The sequence below is a fragment of the Strigops habroptila genome, chromosome 6 (assembly GCF_004027225.2).
Source record: "Strigops habroptila isolate Jane chromosome 6, bStrHab1.2.pri, whole genome shotgun sequence".
Lineage (NCBI taxonomy): Eukaryota > Metazoa > Chordata > Aves > Psittaciformes > Psittacidae > Strigops > Strigops habroptila.
The window spans coordinates 24,530,322-24,550,977 of record NC_044282.2 but is presented as its reverse complement, the minus strand read 5'-3'; the positions used below and the strand labels follow the sequence as shown (position 1 = coordinate 24,550,977).

General features: G+C 35.3%; 1 protein-coding gene across 9 annotated transcripts in view; it reads right to left on the bottom strand.

Annotated features, from left to right (window-relative positions):
- Positions 1–20,656, bottom strand: part of MAP3K7 (mitogen-activated protein kinase kinase kinase 7) — a 47,551-nt gene that overhangs the window by 13,875 nt on the left and 13,020 nt on the right. For 2 of the 9 annotated variants that reach the window (XM_030489336.1, XM_030489327.1), the window contains exons 3-13: positions 20,352–20,417; positions 19,410–19,455; positions 18,639–18,777; positions 17,187–17,311; positions 15,504–15,632; positions 12,430–12,560; positions 11,950–12,031; positions 10,610–10,761; positions 9,816–9,975; positions 7,164–7,244; positions 648–715 (exon numbers count right to left, since the gene is read on the bottom strand). In XM_030489336.1, coding sequence (XP_030345196.1) covers positions 648–715; positions 7,164–7,244; positions 9,816–9,975; positions 10,610–10,761; positions 11,950–12,031; positions 12,430–12,560; positions 15,504–15,632; positions 17,187–17,311; positions 18,639–18,777; positions 19,410–19,455; positions 20,352–20,417 — 1,179 coding nt within the window. Of the gene's footprint in view, positions 1–647; positions 716–5,495; positions 6,765–7,163; positions 7,245–9,815; positions 9,976–10,452; positions 10,585–10,609; positions 10,762–11,949; positions 12,032–12,429; positions 12,561–15,503; positions 15,633–17,186; positions 17,312–18,638; positions 18,798–19,409; positions 19,456–20,351; positions 20,418–20,656 lie in introns of those variants that run through there. The other 7 variants (XM_030489328.1, XM_030489332.1, XM_030489333.1 and 4 more) reach the window with 7 other exon arrangements.

Sequence of the window (20,656 nt, the reverse complement as noted above, 5' to 3'; positions counted from 1 at the left end):
ATGTGTTTAGTTCAATTGTTCTTAGTTTAATCTCAATTTTATGTACCGTACACTATGTCTGTTACCATGGCAGTTACAATACCAGATAAGAAGTTATGTTGTTATAAAATATCCTATTGAGACAGTCTTTTTTTAAACAAAATTTTGTGACAGCATCCTCCTGTAAACCTTTCACAAGAAATGGAGAGATATACTATAAATTGCAATTCAGGGTTCAGAGATTGACAATAAAAACATTTCTAATAATGATGCACATGCTTTTTATTTTTATGAAAGAAGTGAGTAATGTACGTGTAACTGCTTCAGAAAATCTTAAGTACCAATTACAATTGTTTCCTACATGTAGACAGGTGAAGAGGCTTTCCTGCGTAACATCTGCCCTCTGCCAAATTAAGTGGTACACAAAAACTACGTATCCATAAAAATGCTAAAAGAGCAATACAGAAAACACTTCTCATCTAAAGCTCATTCATCAGATTATCCTCATGGAATCTCATTTAAATGCAATACAAACAACACTACAGTCTGCCAAGCTTCCACATCATTTCTACGAAAGCATCAAAGGTGAAGATTTCCAGACCACTCTCCCTGTACAGATTCAGTGTTGACTTTACTGAAAGATAAAGAAGAGACAAGAAAGACATTACCTGACTGGACTCTGTTCCAGCAACACTAAGATCTTGAATGGATCTACGCCTCTGCTGTCCGTTTCCTGCTGGGAAAAAAACAAAACAAAAACAAACCAGTGAAATCTATTCAGAACAAAATAAGAAGGGTGCGACTGTTGCAGAGGAGCTTGGAATTTGTACAAATCCACAGTGAGAAAGTGAGAGAGGGGGAGAGAGAGACAGCTGCAGAATTTTAACTCAAAACATGCTGGCCTGTCAACAAAAAGTATACCCTAATACAATAACCACTCCTACCACATGAATAGCTGCTGCACTCTACTCCACCATCTTCTGTCACATGTATTTGGTCAGGCTTAGTACTCAGGGCAGGAGCTGATGACGACATCTATTTCAAGTGCGTTACGTTATGGGGATTTCTAAAAGCTAGACCGCGAAGATAACAGGCTGCCAGCTTTAACCTGTTGCTCTTTGGCGTGCTTAAGGAACACAGCAAAGACTTCTGCCCACATGCCGCTCCCTTCACAAAAATTAAGCAGTGAAAACGCTTCCTTGTGGTCTCTGCTTCCTTCTATGTCCTATATTCATCCTCCAAGAAGTGTGAAAAGAGGACTGCTTGGCTAAATCACATCTCACCATCAACCTACTGAGCACAATGCTGTAATCTTTTCCTTTTCCCTTTCCACCTGTTAGCAATTATCCACCAGTGACAGCTACATAAAACAGTTTAAATTTTCACACTGACACGCAATCAAAGGCATTTCCAGGAAACAGTCTCCTTAAAAATAAAAGGAGATTATGCAACAGAATCCCCCTTGCTACTTTGATTTTTATTACGGTGATTGTTTATAGTGTCTCTTGAGAGCAGGTCAGCTGTCCAAAAGGAAACACCAAAACGTCCTGAGTAACAGCTGACAATGCTCAAAATTCTTGTTCTTAACTCTGCATTACATAACTTTTCTGCTGGTGGGGAGCATCTGAAACATGTACTGAAGCCGTGGCAGCCCCTCGCCCAGCGACGCTGCACGCAGCAACCAACCCAGCTCTAACAGGCATCGCATTTTTAACCTTTTAGATACTTCCTATCCGGCATCATTTCCATATGACTCCACAGCCTATCATGACAGGTGTCTTGATTTCCAACAGTTACTACTAAAATGTAAGACTATTTAATAGCAATCAATACATTTAATGGCATCGTACTTTAAATTTTTAAATATAGATACTATTACACGTAGAAACACATTACCACAAACCAGCAATACAAAATTCTCAGTGTCACTTTAACAATTGTGATGACATTTTGTAGTCTAAAATTTAGAGTACTATAAGAAACAAACATATAAGAAAATAAAAAAGGATTCTAGAATAGGAATATATTTCTTTGCTCTGACTACAAATAAATCTGAATTGCAACTTTTCTGTGGTCTTGATCTTTTGCTTCTGAAATTCAGGCTAATATATACTTACCTAAGCAACAACATCTATATTACGTATAATACTTTGATATTAGAGATAGTTTGAATGACAAATCTACATAAAAATTTCTGAACTTGTTCATTTGTGGTGAACTTTTTCATTACCTAATCATTTAGCAAACAAGACTATACATTTAATAGAATTCTGTGCTGTGGATACTTCATCTGGCTGCCACAGCTCATCTCAATATTCAAGATATGGGTGATCCACCCACGACTGATACAAAATTATGTGCACATTTCATTCAACAACACTGTTATAAAATTAGCTCAGCTGAAATAGGCTTGCAAAAATATCTGAAATTCTCATTTCAGATTAGCAACATTTGTGAATTTAAAGAACCCGGGACATGTGTTGCTGAAATATTAGACATGGCTGCCAAAATGTTAAAATAATCAGGGTGGGGTGCAAGAAAGAAAAGGAAATGCTTTGGGAGAGGGAGAGGGGGTGAGGGAAGGAGGGGCCAAAACTACTGTGTTGTAATAAATTAATACCTTTAAATGAAATATCTTCATATTAGTAGCATGAGAGAAGAGCAAGCTCTACTAGGCAATGCCATTTTAATTAGTATAACTACTGCAGACATCTGGCAAATAGCTTAGACAAAGCAGAAACAGACTATGAATCAACAAATACTTATTGCTCCAGATTCAAGGCAAATTTCAATTGAAACACTATATAATACATAATCATTATTTGTAATCCTGGAATCCTAGAAATGATGACTGCTATTTATCTATGCTCTTACAGTTTTGGTTTTGTTTTTACCTCTATGTCCACTTAAAACTAATTTTTTTCTCATTATAGAAATTAAGAGATTTGTAAATGCACAGAAGTTATTATATGGTAGCTTGATGCACTCTGTCAGGATTTCAGTAGTTTACAGGAGTTTAAGATTAAAAAAAAATAATTATAATCAAACATGATAAACATACTTCCTGGCCTCGGGGAAAAAAAACCAAAACCAAGCACATTTCACATACTGTTGTTTATTTTCTAAAATGAAATTCAAAAGGAACAAGAAACTTCTACCTTGTCTTGCACTATGTACTCCAGAAAAAACAAATTCTATGAGTTCTTAAGGCTTCTGATCACTCCCCCTGCCAAATATTCAGACTAGCCAAGAACTCTTCTCCCTGCCCTTTAGTAGTTATTTGCATCTCCTTTTACACTTTCCTATTTGTGCACAGTACTCTCTCTTCCTTATGCACCTACAAGACCCAAACTTCTCTCACAGTGCAGGATGATCAGGGAATACAACAGTGCCAGAAGACATTTTGAAGTTAAAAGATGGGTCTGAATTCCAGAAGAACGAAGTGATCTGGGGAGACAAAGGTGGGATTTCTGGCTTGTATTGATTTTAAAAGTAGACATAAAAATTACAGACCTAAAGTATCTATAATTCCTATCCACTATCTAAAGACACTCAACAAAATGTGTCTATTCTGAGTAATCATTTATGCAGTGTCGATGCTATAAAAATTTTAACGCTGTAGCACAGTTTCAGGTGACAAAATTACAAAGGCAAATGCATGCTATATGCATGAGATGTTTAATATTGCCAGTGAAGAAAAGGCTGTACTTGAAGGTGTATTTGCAAGATGCTGCTTAATTGGTTTGTATCAAAAAGGTGTTCTGATTATTTTACTTCATCATATTACGAGCTTTTTCTGTTTCCTTAAACATATACCTACGTAAGCCTTCTGTACTATGTTTTTCTTTTTCATAAATATATGTAAAAATGTTGGTGCTTATTATCCATACTATATATTAGATATACTATAAATTGAAAATCAATCAAACAAAAGATGATACTTCACTTTGCTATCTGGTTGCAGAATACCACCACTAAAAACTCATTTGCCAATTCATTACATCAAAACAGAATTAGTTCATCTCTTTTTCAGTTTCTAAGTTTTGTAAGCTAGTAACACAAAATAGCATCTTAAATGAATGGAAGTTCTAAAGAGCTTTAAATAAGGGTGAACAGAAAGATGATCAAATACATATTAAAAAAAAAAAAATAAAATCCAGTTCTGCCAACATTTTGCCTTCAACTGATCAAAATTTGCATTTTATGACCTCAGTAGCCTATCAGTTCATGGATGAAAAGCAGCTGAGGCACCACATTACAAAAACCCCAATGATAGCAGATGTAGTACTCATACTTCTAAAATAGCCCTGCCCCAAAGCAGCTGACTCATGGTAACATGCCTGTGTGGTGCCTCCCCTCTCTGGGAAGCAGCTGCTTTACCATGTGCTCAGCAGAACTTCAGGCAGCAGCAGAGATTAGGTCGGCATTTGTGCTGCTCCAAGGATGAAGATTAGCTGCTTGCTTCACTAATGGACATACCCAGGGAAGATCGGGGGAGCTGGGTATGTGGCAGAAGTGCTAAAGAACAAAATGGGGTGCGATTGAAATGTGCCCCTCTGGGGGTCTTGGAAGTATAACTAAAAGGGGAAAAGCATGGTAAAAAGGCCAAGGCTGAAAGCCTTGTGCTGAGAGTAAGGAAAGGAGAGGTGAGAAATAGGCAACACTATACTGTTTCTAAAAGAATAACTGAGCAATGTATTTCTGAATAACTGCTTTAAGAATACAGAAAAATATAATCTACTGGGCTGATGATCACATCCCTGGCCACATAACAATTAATCTCTTTTTTTCTGGCCTTGGGATTCTTATGGAAGCTGTTCTGACAACCAGAAAACTTTTCATATACAGCCCACAGTTATCTGCAGACAATTTACATTTTTATTTTTTTTTCTGTAGTGCCAGTACTGTCTCTTAGCTTATGTAGTTCTCTCTTCCTAGTCTTTGGCTGCAAATTCATCTATAGAAAATAATTATTAATTTCTCAGGTTTCATTCTGTGGGCTAAAAAAGCCATGCCTTCACATTCTTCTTTTTACACACCATACCATCCTAGTAGCTCTTCTTGCTATTATTTCAGAGCATACGTTTCTTTTATATGGCTGTCCAGAACAGTATGTTGAATTTCTGATGAAACAGCAACAAGGGCCTGTAAATAGTTTTAGTCTTTCCTGGAAATGAACTCTAAGATTTCGGTTTTTCACAGCTGTATTACATTAGTGGCTTATACTACTTGGGATTAATCTGCATGAGTCTGCGAAGGTCCCATGTTATCTTATTAAAAGAAATTGTTGCTAGTGTATGACCCACAGTGCATGACCCTGGATTTTACCCTATTTCTATTTTTTCTCCCCAGTCACAACAAAATTCACTCTATGTGATGCTCTAATCCTCCTCTTTATGAATAGCTGCTTCTCATAAAGCCTTAACGTTAAATTTCATGATTGCTTATGTAAGACTTACATATTTTAAGAGCAAATTTTGAGAAAAATCATTAATATACTTGATCCAATCCTATACCTTCTTTCATTTCTACAGCTTGCTATTTCTCTTGTATCTTCTTCCAAATTCACCTTGGAACTCTTATAGTCAAATTCAATTAAAATAATCCAGGTAAAGAATATCTAATTGGCTTTCTCTGCCTAAGTAAGTAAAATCAGTACAGCCTGTTTTGTGAAAACAACATGGTATTCCATTTCACTGTCTTTCTAATTATTTTCTAAAAGTTTCAAGGATTCTTGGAAGCCTCAGTGCTGTTATATGCAGCAGACTGCACAGACACGAGGCACTCAGCTTCTAGAGTTTATTTACCAGGCTCTCATATGTTGACACAGCAAAACTGGTTAGATCTCTTCACTTTGCTTGCTCTCTTAAGATCTTATTTACGTCATGGCAGGCCAGGACCATTTGAAAATTACAGTGGAAAGCTACACGGTAAACTAGTACACTAGTAAACTTCCTAACTGACTTGTTAGCCTTAATGCCAAGTAAGTTTTCTTTTCATGGGTAGTGCTATTGTTCTTTGGAATCTATTTTTTTTTTTTTTTTTTTTTTTTACATTCTCTGTCTTTATATGTAAACTTCAATCAAGTTATCTAGAAAATAAAATTATTTTACAGAATAAACTTTTGTAAAAAAATTATATTTTGCATTCTACTTTAAAATACCAAAGAATGTCAAGATTTACAAGGAAACTTCCTCAGATTACACCAATTTAGAATAGGGTGTCTACAGTTTTTAATGTATCTCTAGACTAGCGGTAGATAGTATTACTTGCATCTCCTGCCTCTGACAAATAATTTTGAAGCAACTTGCATACCGCTAATGGTATACCAGTCTGGGACTGATTATACTTATTTTCAGGCTTTGAGGGAAATAAATCCACTTGAATTGCAAAAACAAGAAAAAAAACCACCAACCAAAAAACAAAAAAAACCCCACCACCCCAAACAAAAAAGAAAAAAGAAAGAACGGGAAAGGAAAATGATATGCTGCTAACTAAATATAGACTTGGGATATATGAGAATTATTCATTAATGCCCCAACCGAAATTATCAGTTATGGTGCCTCATTATACTGATTTTTCTTCCTGACAGAAGCCTCTCCTAATAATTTTAGTTTGCATTAACTTAAATACAACAGAAATACCTCATGCAGACACATTTTAGCTCTAGAAAATTGTAGTCAAATATAAGAATTACATGGATTAAGTGTTAATTTATTTAATCACAAGTACGATGTGAATTTGAAGTTCTACATGTATTTAATATTTTTCTTCTGTTAGTATTTGATTAAAAATGGGTGCTTAAACACAACAAAGAGCAGGGCGAGATAATTACCCAGAGAGGCAATTTTCAACTTACTAGCCCATTTTCAGCAACTTTGGTATCGTAATAAAAGACTGCATGTATAGTTTTGCTCTGTAAGATGACTCTGAACACCAAGATCAGAAAGGAAAAAATCATTTATCAATAAAAGTAAAGTTGAACTAGAAGACTGAATCCTTTACTGATAAAAGTAGGCTTATACTGACATATCATGCTCCTCTTCATAGAGACATTATTGAAAAAAAATTATTGGGATAATTCCGAGTCCTGTCCTAGAGCAACTGGAGCAAGAAGTATTTTAGCAGTCTGATCATTATTCCTGCATCTTAACCAACTGACCCGTTCACCTGGTCTGCGATACCTGGTATGATGATCTCAGGGACATCCAGAATGTTGCCAAATGAAGCAGTTTTACGATGGCCTCGTTTAGGTTTGGAATAGGCTGAAAAAATACACATATACAATACACATGCAAAACACTAAAATAGCAATAGCAAAATTATTAAATTCCTAATATTGCATTTTTCATAAACTTGGTTAAACTATAGTTCATGCAAAAATGTCATGCAGAATAAACTGCATTGCCTTCCACTCATGCTTACACATAGTAAAGCAACTGTTAAAAAGCAAAAAAATGCAGAACTAGCCGTCATTACAACACTGTGTAATTAGTTATAGTTAGCAACACAAAAGTCAAACACAGAAAGCAGCATGGCAACAAGGAAGGGAAAACCAAATGTAATTATCCAAACAGAGAACAAATTAAATTATTTCAGATCACCTGCATATTAAGAATAAATTCTTGATTGCCTGAATTTATTTAACGTTTTCTCTTGAGTGTTGGGTACAAACTATTTTATAAACAATATTAATAGTTGGGTACTTCTGTTTCTTTAAATTACCTCATTTTAAAGGAAATCTCATATGTCTCTGCAAATGTGCTTACTCTAATTACATTTGACAATAATTCCTGCCTTTCATTCTTTTGACCTATTAGTGAAGATTTTTGTTTGATGTTCAAGGAACATCATATACTCTGTAATTAAATCTAATAATACATTTTTTATTTTTTTATTTTACTACTTGTATAGTTTAAGACAAATAGCTCCCATTTAGAGAAAAGTCTGAATACATCTCCCAAAGTTAGAATGTTGCAGCATATCCATCTCAAACTTAGTAAGTAATGGTGATATGCATTATGTGATTTACTTTTATATTTAGCAATAGATGGAACAAGATTAATTCTTGGCCTGATTTACTCTTAACAACAGCCCAATAGTCTCCCAGCCACACAATTTTTTTATTCAGGTTCACAGCATATTATTTCTGTCACACAGTTAACAAGAATTAAAAAAAACCCCAACAAAGCAAAACCAAGAGTGCTGTTTCAGCTCTTCTTGAAAAAGCTACAGTCAGATGGGTCTGACCTCATTTCTAGTATTCCACTAAGGCCTGAAGCGATTTCCTAAAAAAAAAAAAAACCAAACAACCAATCCCAAAAAAACACTCCTTCAATCTAGTGTGTTCAGTATATAATTTTGTTTCAAGAAAAAGAAACCCTACAGTAATTAAAAATAAATAAACAAACCTCAGCATATTCTGAAATAATAATTTCTATTCAGGACAATGTACTTAAGGAAGACAAACCAGGAAAATTAAAAATTCACACAAAGGAGGGCCAGGTTATCTCCACTAAGGTAAAAAACTTACATTGACTTTAGAGTGTCAGTGACCAAAGTGAGTCCTGACATATTGTAAAATAAAACCAGCATGTTGTTATTATCAGGTAAGTACACAGCTGCCTTCTGTGTTAGGAAACCTACAGAGATATTCATGGTGAGATGTGCTACGCAATCATCCAGTCAAAGACTGACAATACAAAAGACAAATCTTGAGAAAAGGCTTTAAAATAAGAACATAAAAGTAAAAAGTGTTTAGGGCAAGATAAATATTATTTAATGAGTAACTTCAGTATTTAGTAAAACAAGATTCTGGAGTAATCATAATACAATGAAGGACAAAAATAAAATAGTTGTGGTGCACAAGAAAGCCAGAATATGATGTAAATTTCCTTATTCCTGCTCCTTGATTACCCTAATTTTCAGATTGGTAAGAAAATACTAGAACAGCTAAATAACCCTGGACTAACCAAAGAAATTTTGTTTGCTTATTTAAATCTGTGGTTATACACCATAACAAAAAAAAAGTTTCATAAAAGAAACTTATCACCTGGAGTTTGCATAGATTAACAAACAATATATTTGATGAAGAAAAGAGACAAGAAAGTGTTTGCCAAGTATACACATTTTTATTAATTCGCTCTTCTGGGAAGAATAAAGATTGTTTTCACCATAAAAGCATGTATTTATACTTACACATCTATTCCAATTCACTCAAGGATTCAATGTTTAGACACAACAGTTTATAAATATCGGAAGCAAACCTGGCAAAACACCTGTAGCTTTTGTTTTGTTTTCAAACAAAAGATATCAATGCTTTGTTAATCTGACCACGAAAAAATTTAACTATGTTTCTCTTTCTGAAATCTGTCAAAGTGAATTTTAAAACTTATTTGGGAACATGCTGAACTTTAAACCCACCTCAATTTCAAAATATTATAGGAATAACCTTGAAGGAAATGTTATTTTAGAAATAATTACCGTAGCAGAGATGGAATAACGTGATTTCAGATACAAAGGAGAAAGTTGTGCATTTGAAATAGGACTGATATTTAGAAGTCTCATAATGATTTTTTTTAAAAGGTGAAAGTCTATTTCAGCAAACGTAATCTCTTCCACAATCTTAAAAGTATCCAATTAAAATACTCAACCTTGTCAAGTATACAACCATGAATGAAGCCATTTTTCCCCACAATTAATAAAGGACTCTAAAGACAATGTGAAAAGTGAATGGTATTAACATTCTGGACGATTATGCACGTTTTTACATCTTCCTTTCTCTTTTCCCTCCTTCCAATTCCTTAGTCTATCCCCCAAACATCCTTTAATTTTACCTGTGATGGAAGCTATTCTTGCTTCTATTTCAGACATGTCAGCACTCATCCTTTTGGCTTCTCCTGAAACAAGGGCTGACTGTGGTCGTACACGAACATCCGACAAACTCTCCACACTGCTGCCACGAGATGGGGGTAAACTCAAGCGGCCAGGATCACCCTGTTTCAAAAGTTACATTTTTAAAAAGAAAAAAAACCCCAAACCTGCAGAAGCCCCTCCATGATATGCATAGTATGTAGGTTAAAATCTATTTCTATAATGTGCTGCTTAAAAGTGACAAGATTTAACATTTATAATTCAATTAATGGTAATAATATAACTATTAGTGGCACACAGGAAGCAAATATCTGCAACTTTCAGAAAAATCTAACTTCATGCAGATAAAAATAGAGTAGAATTAGGCTGATATTGTCACAAGAGAATCTTTGTATTTTTTCATCCTACTTGAAATAAACCACAGCATTTTCAAAACTCACATAACTGTTTAATCCTTTCATATTATACTAATACTTTCATTCTAAATTAATGCAGTGATTTTCAAACATATATATGTATATTTTTAACCTAAGGAATCCCTTTAAAATTAACTGGGTTTTTTTATTTCATTTGAGATGATGTTAGAGATTTTCAGTTTACCTTTTTGAAATCATTCACTATTTTTCATCACTTTTCATGTTCTTTTCTTATAACTAACTGGCTCCAATTTTGTAGTATTTTTGAAACATGTTACAACACTTTTGTCCATCTTTGTCCATTTCATTATTATGGTTCAAAACTGCATGTGTTGCCTTACCGGCTGCTTGGCTGTATTTTTCATTTGTTGTGCCAATTTTGACTCTAAACGTTTAATAGTGTCATTTGTAGAAGCTCCTTGGAAGTCACTTGGTTCCATATTAGCATCACTCTTGTTACTTGTGTTTGTAGAAGTGATGTCCATGAATGAACCTAGAAATCAGTAACAAAGAAAAACATTTGAGAATTTCCAATAAAAATACTAAAATGCATCTCTTCACTTGAGCATTCTCAGAAGCCTAACTTTGCTTTAAAGCATGACTTTTAAGAACTTTTAATGAAAGGCAAACTGCAAGACTGCAACAGATCCATTAATGTAAAAAGAGTAAAAAAGAATGCGTAAGTACTATGATGACATTCCAAAGTCAATCTTTAGCTTGCTCTCAAATTGTTTCAGTAGATGTTATAGTAACAACACAACCAGCAATCTAGTTCACAATTAATGACAAAGTCCATCATTAACCATAAAGGAGCACAAATACCTGAAAAATAACAGGCAATATATATTCACAGTTTCAAGAGGTAAATTGTATCTTGAAGTCACCTACTGAGGGGTGGAGAAGAGCTAGCAGAGTCAGTACAATGTTACAGGTGAAAAGATTTTGAAATAGATAGGTCACTAAGTTGCAAAATAGCCAAGGAAACTTTAACAGCAATTTGTTTGGAGATTGGGGGGGGGGTGGGGGGGGGTGGGGCACAACCAAGCACTGGAAGGTAAAGACACGTATGATTAAAACCAACTGAAGGAGGAATACTCTTATCTAAAAAGTGAGAAGACAAAATATTTTTTATTTTCTATTATTAAAAGCATTCCTCTGAGGGCAAGGCTACCTGAAAATCTATAACGCAATTTGTTCCTTTCTCCTTCCTAGTGATTTCCTTGCACTTTAAATTTAAATTACTGCATTTCCTGCATCTGAACATAAAATGACTGCAAGTTTAAATTGTGGAGAACATAATTGAAAGCAGGTGCAGTTTTCAAGAATGGCAAAAAGTTTAAAAATGCCAATTCCTAAACATTACAAGTGAATGAAATTGTGTCAACTGCTAGCAACCTTCATGGAGGGGGTGTGGGGGAAAGGAGGACCTGGACATTCAGAGACAGCTTTTATTATATGTGTATTCTCCAGTAAAGGTACACTTCAGCAAACCAGTTGGCTGAGAACACTAAATATGATGTGGCATGAGGTCTTGGGAGGGGGGGGGAAGTGATTCCTGCCAACGCTTAAGATTTTTGAAAGGTTACCTTTCGCAATTTGAGTTCAAAATCAGTATGAGAATGTGCTTTATAATCCATCTGCATAATTTCATGTTGCTGTTCTTTTATATATACAAGTGTACCTGTACTAGTGGCAGAGTTGCTTTGGCCTTCATCTGAATACTGGCAAGGATACTGCAGAGGTTCATCAGCTCCTGGAAAGTACTGTGAAAAAACAGCAATGATTTGATAAAAAAAGTAATTAACAATTGTTTTAAAATTATTTAAATAGTAACTCATAAAATAATTTGTAAATATAAATTACAGCATAACTTATTTAGAAGAGAAAGAAATTTAATTATTTTTAGTAATGCATTTAAATACATCTATGACTCTTTTTATTAATTTCCCAAAATCTGTTATGATTTAGTATACTTCTCCCATAAAGAGAGGAATTATTTCCCTTTTCTATTGTAATAACTTGATAATCTTTATCAAAAAGATAGGAGACAGAAAATATGCAAGCCCACCTTTCGAGTGCGATAAAAGGCATGCCCTTTATAATTCATTTCCAAACTTCATAGGTTAAGAAACTATTAACATACTAAAATAAATTTTTATACCCGCATCAAGTGTGTCATTATTTTAACAATTTCCTCCATGGATGGTCGTTGTGAGGGATCCTTGGACCAACAACGGGTCATGAGACTCTCAATTGGTTTAGGTAAGTTTTTGATCAGTGGTGGCCGAGTACCTGTAATTTAAATTAGAAAAAACACTTAATTTGTTAAACAGACTCTAAGATGACTGACAGTGACTGATCTCTCTCTGGTATTTTGCTAAATAAATACACGAAAACAAACAATTAATTGTAGTCTGAAAGAATTGGCCTGTACTTGATTTTCTCTCTTACAAACAAAAAACCGGCAAAAAGTTCGTTTGTATTTCATACAAGTTACAATTACTACAAACAAATAGAAAGAAAATTACATTTTCCTTCAGTAATGTTTTGAATAAACTCATGGACTGACCAAATACAACGTATTACCATGGCTAATGAATAAGTTATCACTTTCTAAAGAATAAGGGTTTAGACCAAACTAGGAATCAAGTAGTAACTTGGTTCCTAATGCTGTACTTGTGGGGGGGGAGGGGGGGAGAAGGGTGTATTTTTAAAGGCTCATTTTGTTCTTAAGAACTTTCTGAAAAATTATTAAGCACTGGAAGTACCAATTTCCAGTCACCAAAAAGGGTGACTTTTTCATGGCCTATACACATTTTTAGTTTTCTTATACAACGCTTAAAGTAAAATAATATTCAGCTGTGTTTTGGTTCAAGTTTCTACTCTTTTTACTATTTCAACGAGTACAATTACAATTAGTAGACATCCAGTTGTGTTCGATACATGAGATGTAGTGACATTTTGCATAGAAAGCAGCAAGTATTTAAAAATTTATTAACCATAACAAGTAATACGGAAAGAAAAAAAAAAGGGGGGGGGGGGATAAAAAAGAGAAAGAAGTTTTTAAAGCAAGAATAGGGACAGAGAGGTAATTTGTCTTCTCCTAAAGGATACTCCCACACCTTATTACAGCTTTCCAATTTATGACTACTACATTTATGCTTCCTTGCACAGGTAATGTTTTTATGCAAGGCGCTCATCACTCTTGACCTCACTGACTTGTACCCTTGAAAAAGTGAAATGGAGAATCTGTTCTTTCATTCAAAAATGCCATTTGCAAACATCTATCTTTGTTTATTATTATGACTATAATGCTGATCCAACCTATCATTGCCTGCCTTTAATGGTGTGATCCCTCGCCAGCCTGATCTTTATTTCCTGTAACGCCACTAAGGTGATAACCACCAGTGACAGTCATATTGGATGCCTCTGGTCATGATGGCTGCAGCTGACTCAAAGTGGATTGAGGGGAGACTGGTAACACCACAATAGCCAAAGGCTAATTTAAGCAATGCACCCATCTAACCACAGTGTTGGCCAAGGTGCAGCTGAAGTTCCAAGTTTGGAAGAAACCAACATCTGTAGTCAGTATGCAAATATGACTAAGAGTCAATCATCTTACTCCATACGTAGTGGACAGTCCAGGGCTCATTAAGCTCTCATGCATGGCAGAGGGCTGCGAGCCAGGATCAACCCTTGAATAAGGATGCCTCTCAAGGTTACTCCTCGAGGTTGAGAGAATCCTTATATCAGATGCTTGACAAACTAATTGGGAATAAGTGTGCTGAAACTTTTGAAATTTTAGCTAAGTGATATAAACGATTCATTATGCACATATAATCTTTTAGACATAAACCACTGACCAAGTCTGGATTCATCTGCACCTAAGCTCCCCTCTGAGAAGTAGTTTAGAATACAAGGAGGTCCTTTCTGAACCTTGTGACTCAATGGAACATCTCCCTGACAATTTTGTCTGACCCTGTCCCTCTATGCAGTACGTAATCAAGTGTACTTTGCAAGTGAATCTTGTTAAACCACTGTTGCATTTACTATCAAACTTTGTTAAAGAAATAAACTGGTTATATCAATAAACATACTGCTATTTCTCTCTTATGAGGGAAGTGCATCATTCCATCTGCAACACTGCTCCTTTCTCTTCTTCATCAAACAGGATGCCTGTGCTCACCTTATGCTTTTATCATTTAGAACTGAAGCAATGACACTTAGGCAGAGTACAGGCCTTCACTACTTGTTTGTTAATCACATCTTCCAAACAAGTCTGTGCTTTCTTTGATGTTGATTTCACAAATGGCAGAAACTCTTTGCAGACATTCACTGAACTACTTCACTATTATTACTTTTCCGAAAACTGCTTTGCCATGGTACCTAAAACCACACTATTAAGAAAGTTACGCCACTAGCATGAAGATAACTACGGTCTATTATTCTGACCAGTGTTGTATCAGTGCTTTCTTTTGTCCATTTGACTCCAACAATTGTCTCCTGTTTATATTCTAAGCTTCTGAGAATCTATTCTGTATAGTACCTAGCACAGTAGAGTCCTGCTCCATGACTGCAGGTACCTAGATAAAAAGGTAAAACAATTCAAACAGCAGGACAAAGGAAAAAGCAGATGAAAAACAAAGTAACATTTTCAATGCCTAATGGTCCTGCAGGAGTTTGACACTTTGTAGCATTTCTAAAGACAGGTCAAGTTACTTAAACTCACACATTTACTGCAGTTGCCCAATTAAAAAAAAAAAAAACCCACCCAAAAACAAGCAAACAAACAAACAAAAAAAAACACCACCGAGAAACAAACCCCCCAAAAAGCCCAACACCCACAAGAAAGGCGGGGGGGAGAAAAAAAAGACAAGGCAACTTGGCTAATAAAAATCTTCATCCAGACAGAGGGGTTGGGGGATTTTTTTGTAGCACATGATTCAGATCACATTTAAAATGTAGTGACATAACAAAAAGAGCATGGCCTGTTTCGATTATTTGCTCATACACAAGTTACATGGGTGGGAAATACAAGCACTATAGCAGCCAAATAACATAAAACACATACTGACACAAAAGTGGCAGTGTCTAACCATTTAGTCTTTATGACAAAAATGCATGTTTTAAGTATAAAATAGAATACCTAGTAATTTAAAGCCACACAGTTAAGTGTTTAGCAAATGTATAGGTTAAATACACAACTTTGAATGCAATAAAGTATTTTCAACTCACCATTGTGAACTGCCCACATTATGCGGAAAGCTGGACCACCAATCTCATCAAAAGGTTTCCTACGGGTTATTACCTCCCAGAGAATAATACCCCAACTGAAAACGTCACATTTTTCACTGTAATTGCTACCTGGAAGAAAGCCATTGATATAATTTGTCTCTTTTCTATATAACACATTAAAAAGAAGAACAGTTTGAGCTGATAAATAGTTCTATATAGGCTTCCTTTCACTTCACATTTGTTTTGCCGAGAAAAAATAGTTTTCTAAAGATGGCTGATTCACGCTAACTTAAATCTGAAATCATTTAACCATAGGATCGTTAAGAATGCCTCTCTCTGGAAATCAATCCTTTTCACTTGGAGTTATCCTGAAATGATAAAATCCGTCAGTTTTCTTATATCATATTTATAATATTCATTAAGTTTCAAAGATCTCTTGCATTTAGGATTTAACTGACTATGCTTGATTCCTCTAAATATTCATCAACTCACTTCTTCCATGTTAGTCACAATATGCCAGCCAACAACATCTCTGTCATATCCACTGCTCTTTATTACAAGTCTCTAGCAGTACTAGCAAATTACCATATGCACAAACTGGCAGATTCCTCAATTCCTCACCATCTTATTTCCTCCCTTTCCTGCCTTGCTGAATTCAAAAGGTGGAGTTCCAGAGGAAACACCTCCTAAAACTGTGTATAGACATACATAACTTGCTGCTCCTTTCCAGAATAAGGACAGTAAAAGAGGCCACTTAGATCCAGAATCTGGGAAACGGCTGCTGCACAGAGGCACTTGCCAAATATTACATCAAAGCCAGGACACCTGCTTCCTAAAGCAGGAAGATGGCTTCTCCAGGCCACTCTGCTAATTGCAGTGGTAATTTAAGGTACTGACTGGCTAAAAGGTGTTTAATTTGCAATCTAATATTGACTAGATTATTTCTCTTATAATCATGCAGCAATTACACCTATCTAATTATCAAGTGTCATCAGTCTTCCCCAGCTACACTCCAAGAAATAGCTTGTTTTCCTACTTAACTAAATTAACTGTTAATATCAAGTTCCTCAGTATGTAGGAAAGAGGAAGCACATCAAATCTCTAGATTACACAAAAAGCAGATGAAGATGGAGTTACAAGAAAGCAGAGGATGGAAAATGAAGTCAATTATGTTCAATTTAGAGACACTAACAGGAAAATTCTGAAGATAAAAAAAAGCTGATCAGAACAGGGAGTTAAAATAATGACAGTATATTTAAATGTCAGAAGAGTTTGAAATTACTTAAGAATCTCGGAAACAGCACAATCATGGGGAAATAGCCCTCTGGCTATGTTTTACTTACTTATAAAATGAGAGCAGCTGTCTAAAGGTACTCCTTATGTAAATCTCAGCAATAACACAAATAAAAGTTCCACATGTTCATGTAATTAACTGTCTAATACTAACACAATAGAGTCAATTCAGTGCTGCTCTTCAAAACTCTGCGTAATGATTTGGCAATACACAATCATACAGATTTGTAAATAAATTCTGCCAAGACTCTTTCAGCTTTTACCTCAAACTTTAATACACTGATTGAAAGAAAGGAAGACTACACGATGAACTTATTTCCTGCACCAAATTAATTTACAGTTGCATCCCTAGAAAGAGCACATAATATTGACACTGTAAATTATTGTTACCTTCAAAAACTTCAGGTGCCATCCAAGCAGCACTTCCCTTATTGTTGGTCATGTGTGTTTGAATATCACAGGCTGTACCAAAATCACAGATTTTTAGAACTGTCCCCCCAGCTACCAAGAGCAAACTGTCAAAGAAAAATAAAAAATAAAAATTTTTAATCATAGGATTAAATAATCTGGTAATAAACCAAATTTCTTTATCCCAACAATTATCATTCTAATACAGCTGAATATCTACAGCTTTGCCTCTCAATGCTTAGCTTTACAATTTGAGAAAAAAGTAAGGTCACTTGTGCCTAATATGAACAGATGACATTTTAAAATAATCAAATATGTTGTAATTTATTAACATTTCTACATGCTAGATTTTAAGTAAGTATCTTTAGATACAGTACACCACTAAGCATAAATTGACAAAATTAGTCTTTCTGGTGCCAGAGGTTGAAAAACAAGTGCTGTAACAATTTTACCAAAAGAAGTGCAATCAAGACTCCCATTAATGTCAGTCAACGTAGCTATTTATTTAAATGAAAGCACTTGAAGTTACATGTTAACAGCTCTCTAAATCAAAACTGGGAACACAAGAAAGAATTAAAGTGTGGTTTCACATTGTAATTTTATCTAGTAATATCTGCAGGCTACCACCAAACGGGAATGACCCTGCTGATCCCCAAATCTGTTCCCACCTAATCTGTGGAGCCAGATCTGAAGCTGTAAAATGAATCAGATCAACGAACTGCCTGGGCACAAAACTATTTATTTTTGTTTTGGTGGAAAATGATGGGAGATTCTGGCAGGGGCAGTGGAATAGGCTGACAGAGAGGATTGAAGAGGATGTCATATTGGGAAAGAGCTCTAATATATCAGATTAAATATAACATTAAAACAAAGCAGCCAAAAAACTGCCCCCACCTAACATTGAACACCACAGCCCATTGTAAATTTGGGGCATTTTAAATGCCTCTGATTAGAAGCCCTACCCCTATCAAAATCTTCTTCCATGATGCAGGGCAGAAGCAGGATGTTTTTTGTGTTTAACAGAAAGTAACAGTACAGTTCATTTCCTGCAGTGTGCACCATCATTCTGTAACTGAACTTTCAAATGCACAGCTTTCATTTAGAATACAGAATCATAGAATGGTTATGGTTGGAAAGGACCTTAAGATTATCTAGTTCCAACCCCCCTGCCACGGGCAGGGACACCTCCCACTAGCCCAGGTTGCTCAAGGTTCCATCCAGCCTGGCCCTGAACACTGCCAGGGATGGGACATCCATCACTTCTCCAAGCAACCTGTTTTGTTGCTTGGAGTGCCTCACCACTCCCGCATACATATAGTACATCCAAAAAAGTTAGTATCAATTAAAGGTATTTCTTTCAAATGCAATGAAATTATTATAAATGATCTTAAATTCCAATTGTAAGAAAATATGAAATATGAGACATAAACCTACTTTGGTGGTTTCAGGTCTCTGTGAATTAGAGCCTTTGGTTTCATACTGTGGAGATATGCCACTCCTTGGGAGCACTGTAAACACCAACTCATGGCGTGTGCAGCAGTATAATGAGGCAGAGGTTCAGCACCATGCAGCACTGCAAAACAAAGGCACAAACTAAAAAGAACTTTATTGCATATTACAACAGATACAATGGAGTTAATAACATATCAGTCAGAAAGCTCTATGGAATCTGAGTAATTATCAATGCCTCAATACTGAAGCTGAAAATAGCCTTCTGCAGACTGTTAAAATAATAGAAATGTCAAAATATTTTCCATTTAGTATGTTATTCATATTCATTTATGTTAAAATTCAGTACGAAAGGAGCTGCTTGTTCTCAGCTATCCCTGGTAAAGTCAATATTAAGCAGACGCTCAGGGCATTTACAAATTAAGAAGGAATCTTTTCAGATGTTCCACTGGAAAACCTTAAATGACTTGCATAAAATATAACAAACTGGTATCAAGAAAAAAAATCAGTGGACTCCATTCTCCTTAAAATTATTTTAAGAATTTCAAAGAACCACAGAATGGTTAGGTTTGGAAGGGACCTCTGGAGGTCCAACAAGCAGGATCAAGCAAGCCACCTACAGCTGGTTGCCCAGGACTGTGTCCAGGTGGCATCTGAGTATCTCCAAGGACGGAGAAATATGTATGAAACAATGCATACTTTAGATCATGCTTGCCCTAACACTAGCAGAAGTCACTATGTTGAAGTGATACTCACCATTGTATAGAGAACCTCCTTCAGCATACTCCATAACAAGACACACCTTGGAGGGGGGGACAAAAAAAAATAGGAATGTTTTAAATGTAGGGGTAGAAAACAGCTTTTCTAAACTGAAAGGAAAAGTTCTTTATGGGGAACTGCAAAGTCTCCATATCTAAGCTAATGGAAAATTTATCTATGAGATAGAGAGTCAGTTTGAATGGTACATATTTACATATAAGAAACAGAAATCAGTTTTATACTTAGTACCCACTGTAAGTTAAGAAAGAATGACCTCCCCTCAGATTTGAAAAGCAAATGCCGTCTTCAAACGGCAATTCATTTGCCTATACTTTAGTGGCTTACAATAGATTTTAAATACTATGTCAAAAGAATTCCAGTAGTACTAAGAAAAAAGGGATGCAGCATTACTTTAACCAATTAAATCGCCCATACTAGAATTAGCTAAGGATACATCTGGTCTGTCACAGTCCTTGCTTTTCTGCTTTAAGAATTTGTGGGACTGTTTGCAGCTGTGGTAGAAAGAAAGGAAATCCTGAAAATTATATACGTAAGAATAGGAACTGATGTACAAGCTATGAATCATGAGTTGCTAATGTATTTTCAAATTGCTGATTTGCAATTAATAGGACTGCAGATATGAATGACACTACATATGTAATACACCAGATGCCATTCTGACAAATTGAAGTATAATTGGCATTTAAAAATAGCTTTGGGGTTTTCTTGAAAGAATTTACTTCTTATAGCAGGGGAAAGAAAAAATAAAACCCTGAAAATATCAACCAATCTGCGTATCTGTACATTTCCTTATTACAGCTAAAACATACTATATATATAAAATATACATTTTTTGTATATAAAATACACATCTTGTGCAGTGGTGCTTGCATGTGCTAAACTAGTCACCTTTGACATACTGACAAAGATATAACTTACTGGGTTTAGACAGGCTCCATATAACTTGACAATATTGGGATGGTTTACTCGTGACAGTTGTCGAAGCTGCAATACAAATCACACTTCATTTCAAACCATGGGAAAAAATAAGGTTAATGCTTTATTTTCACATCTGTAATTCAAACATCATAACAGCAGTTACAGTTTTATACATTTGCATAACCCTAGATGGTGATTTTAGGTATTACTATTTGCACTTTAATTTATGTAATTAGGGTTGTACCTAACTGGAACTGTATTTGAAAAGAAATTCTGAGGAAATTCAATTTAAAGAAAGTATTTTT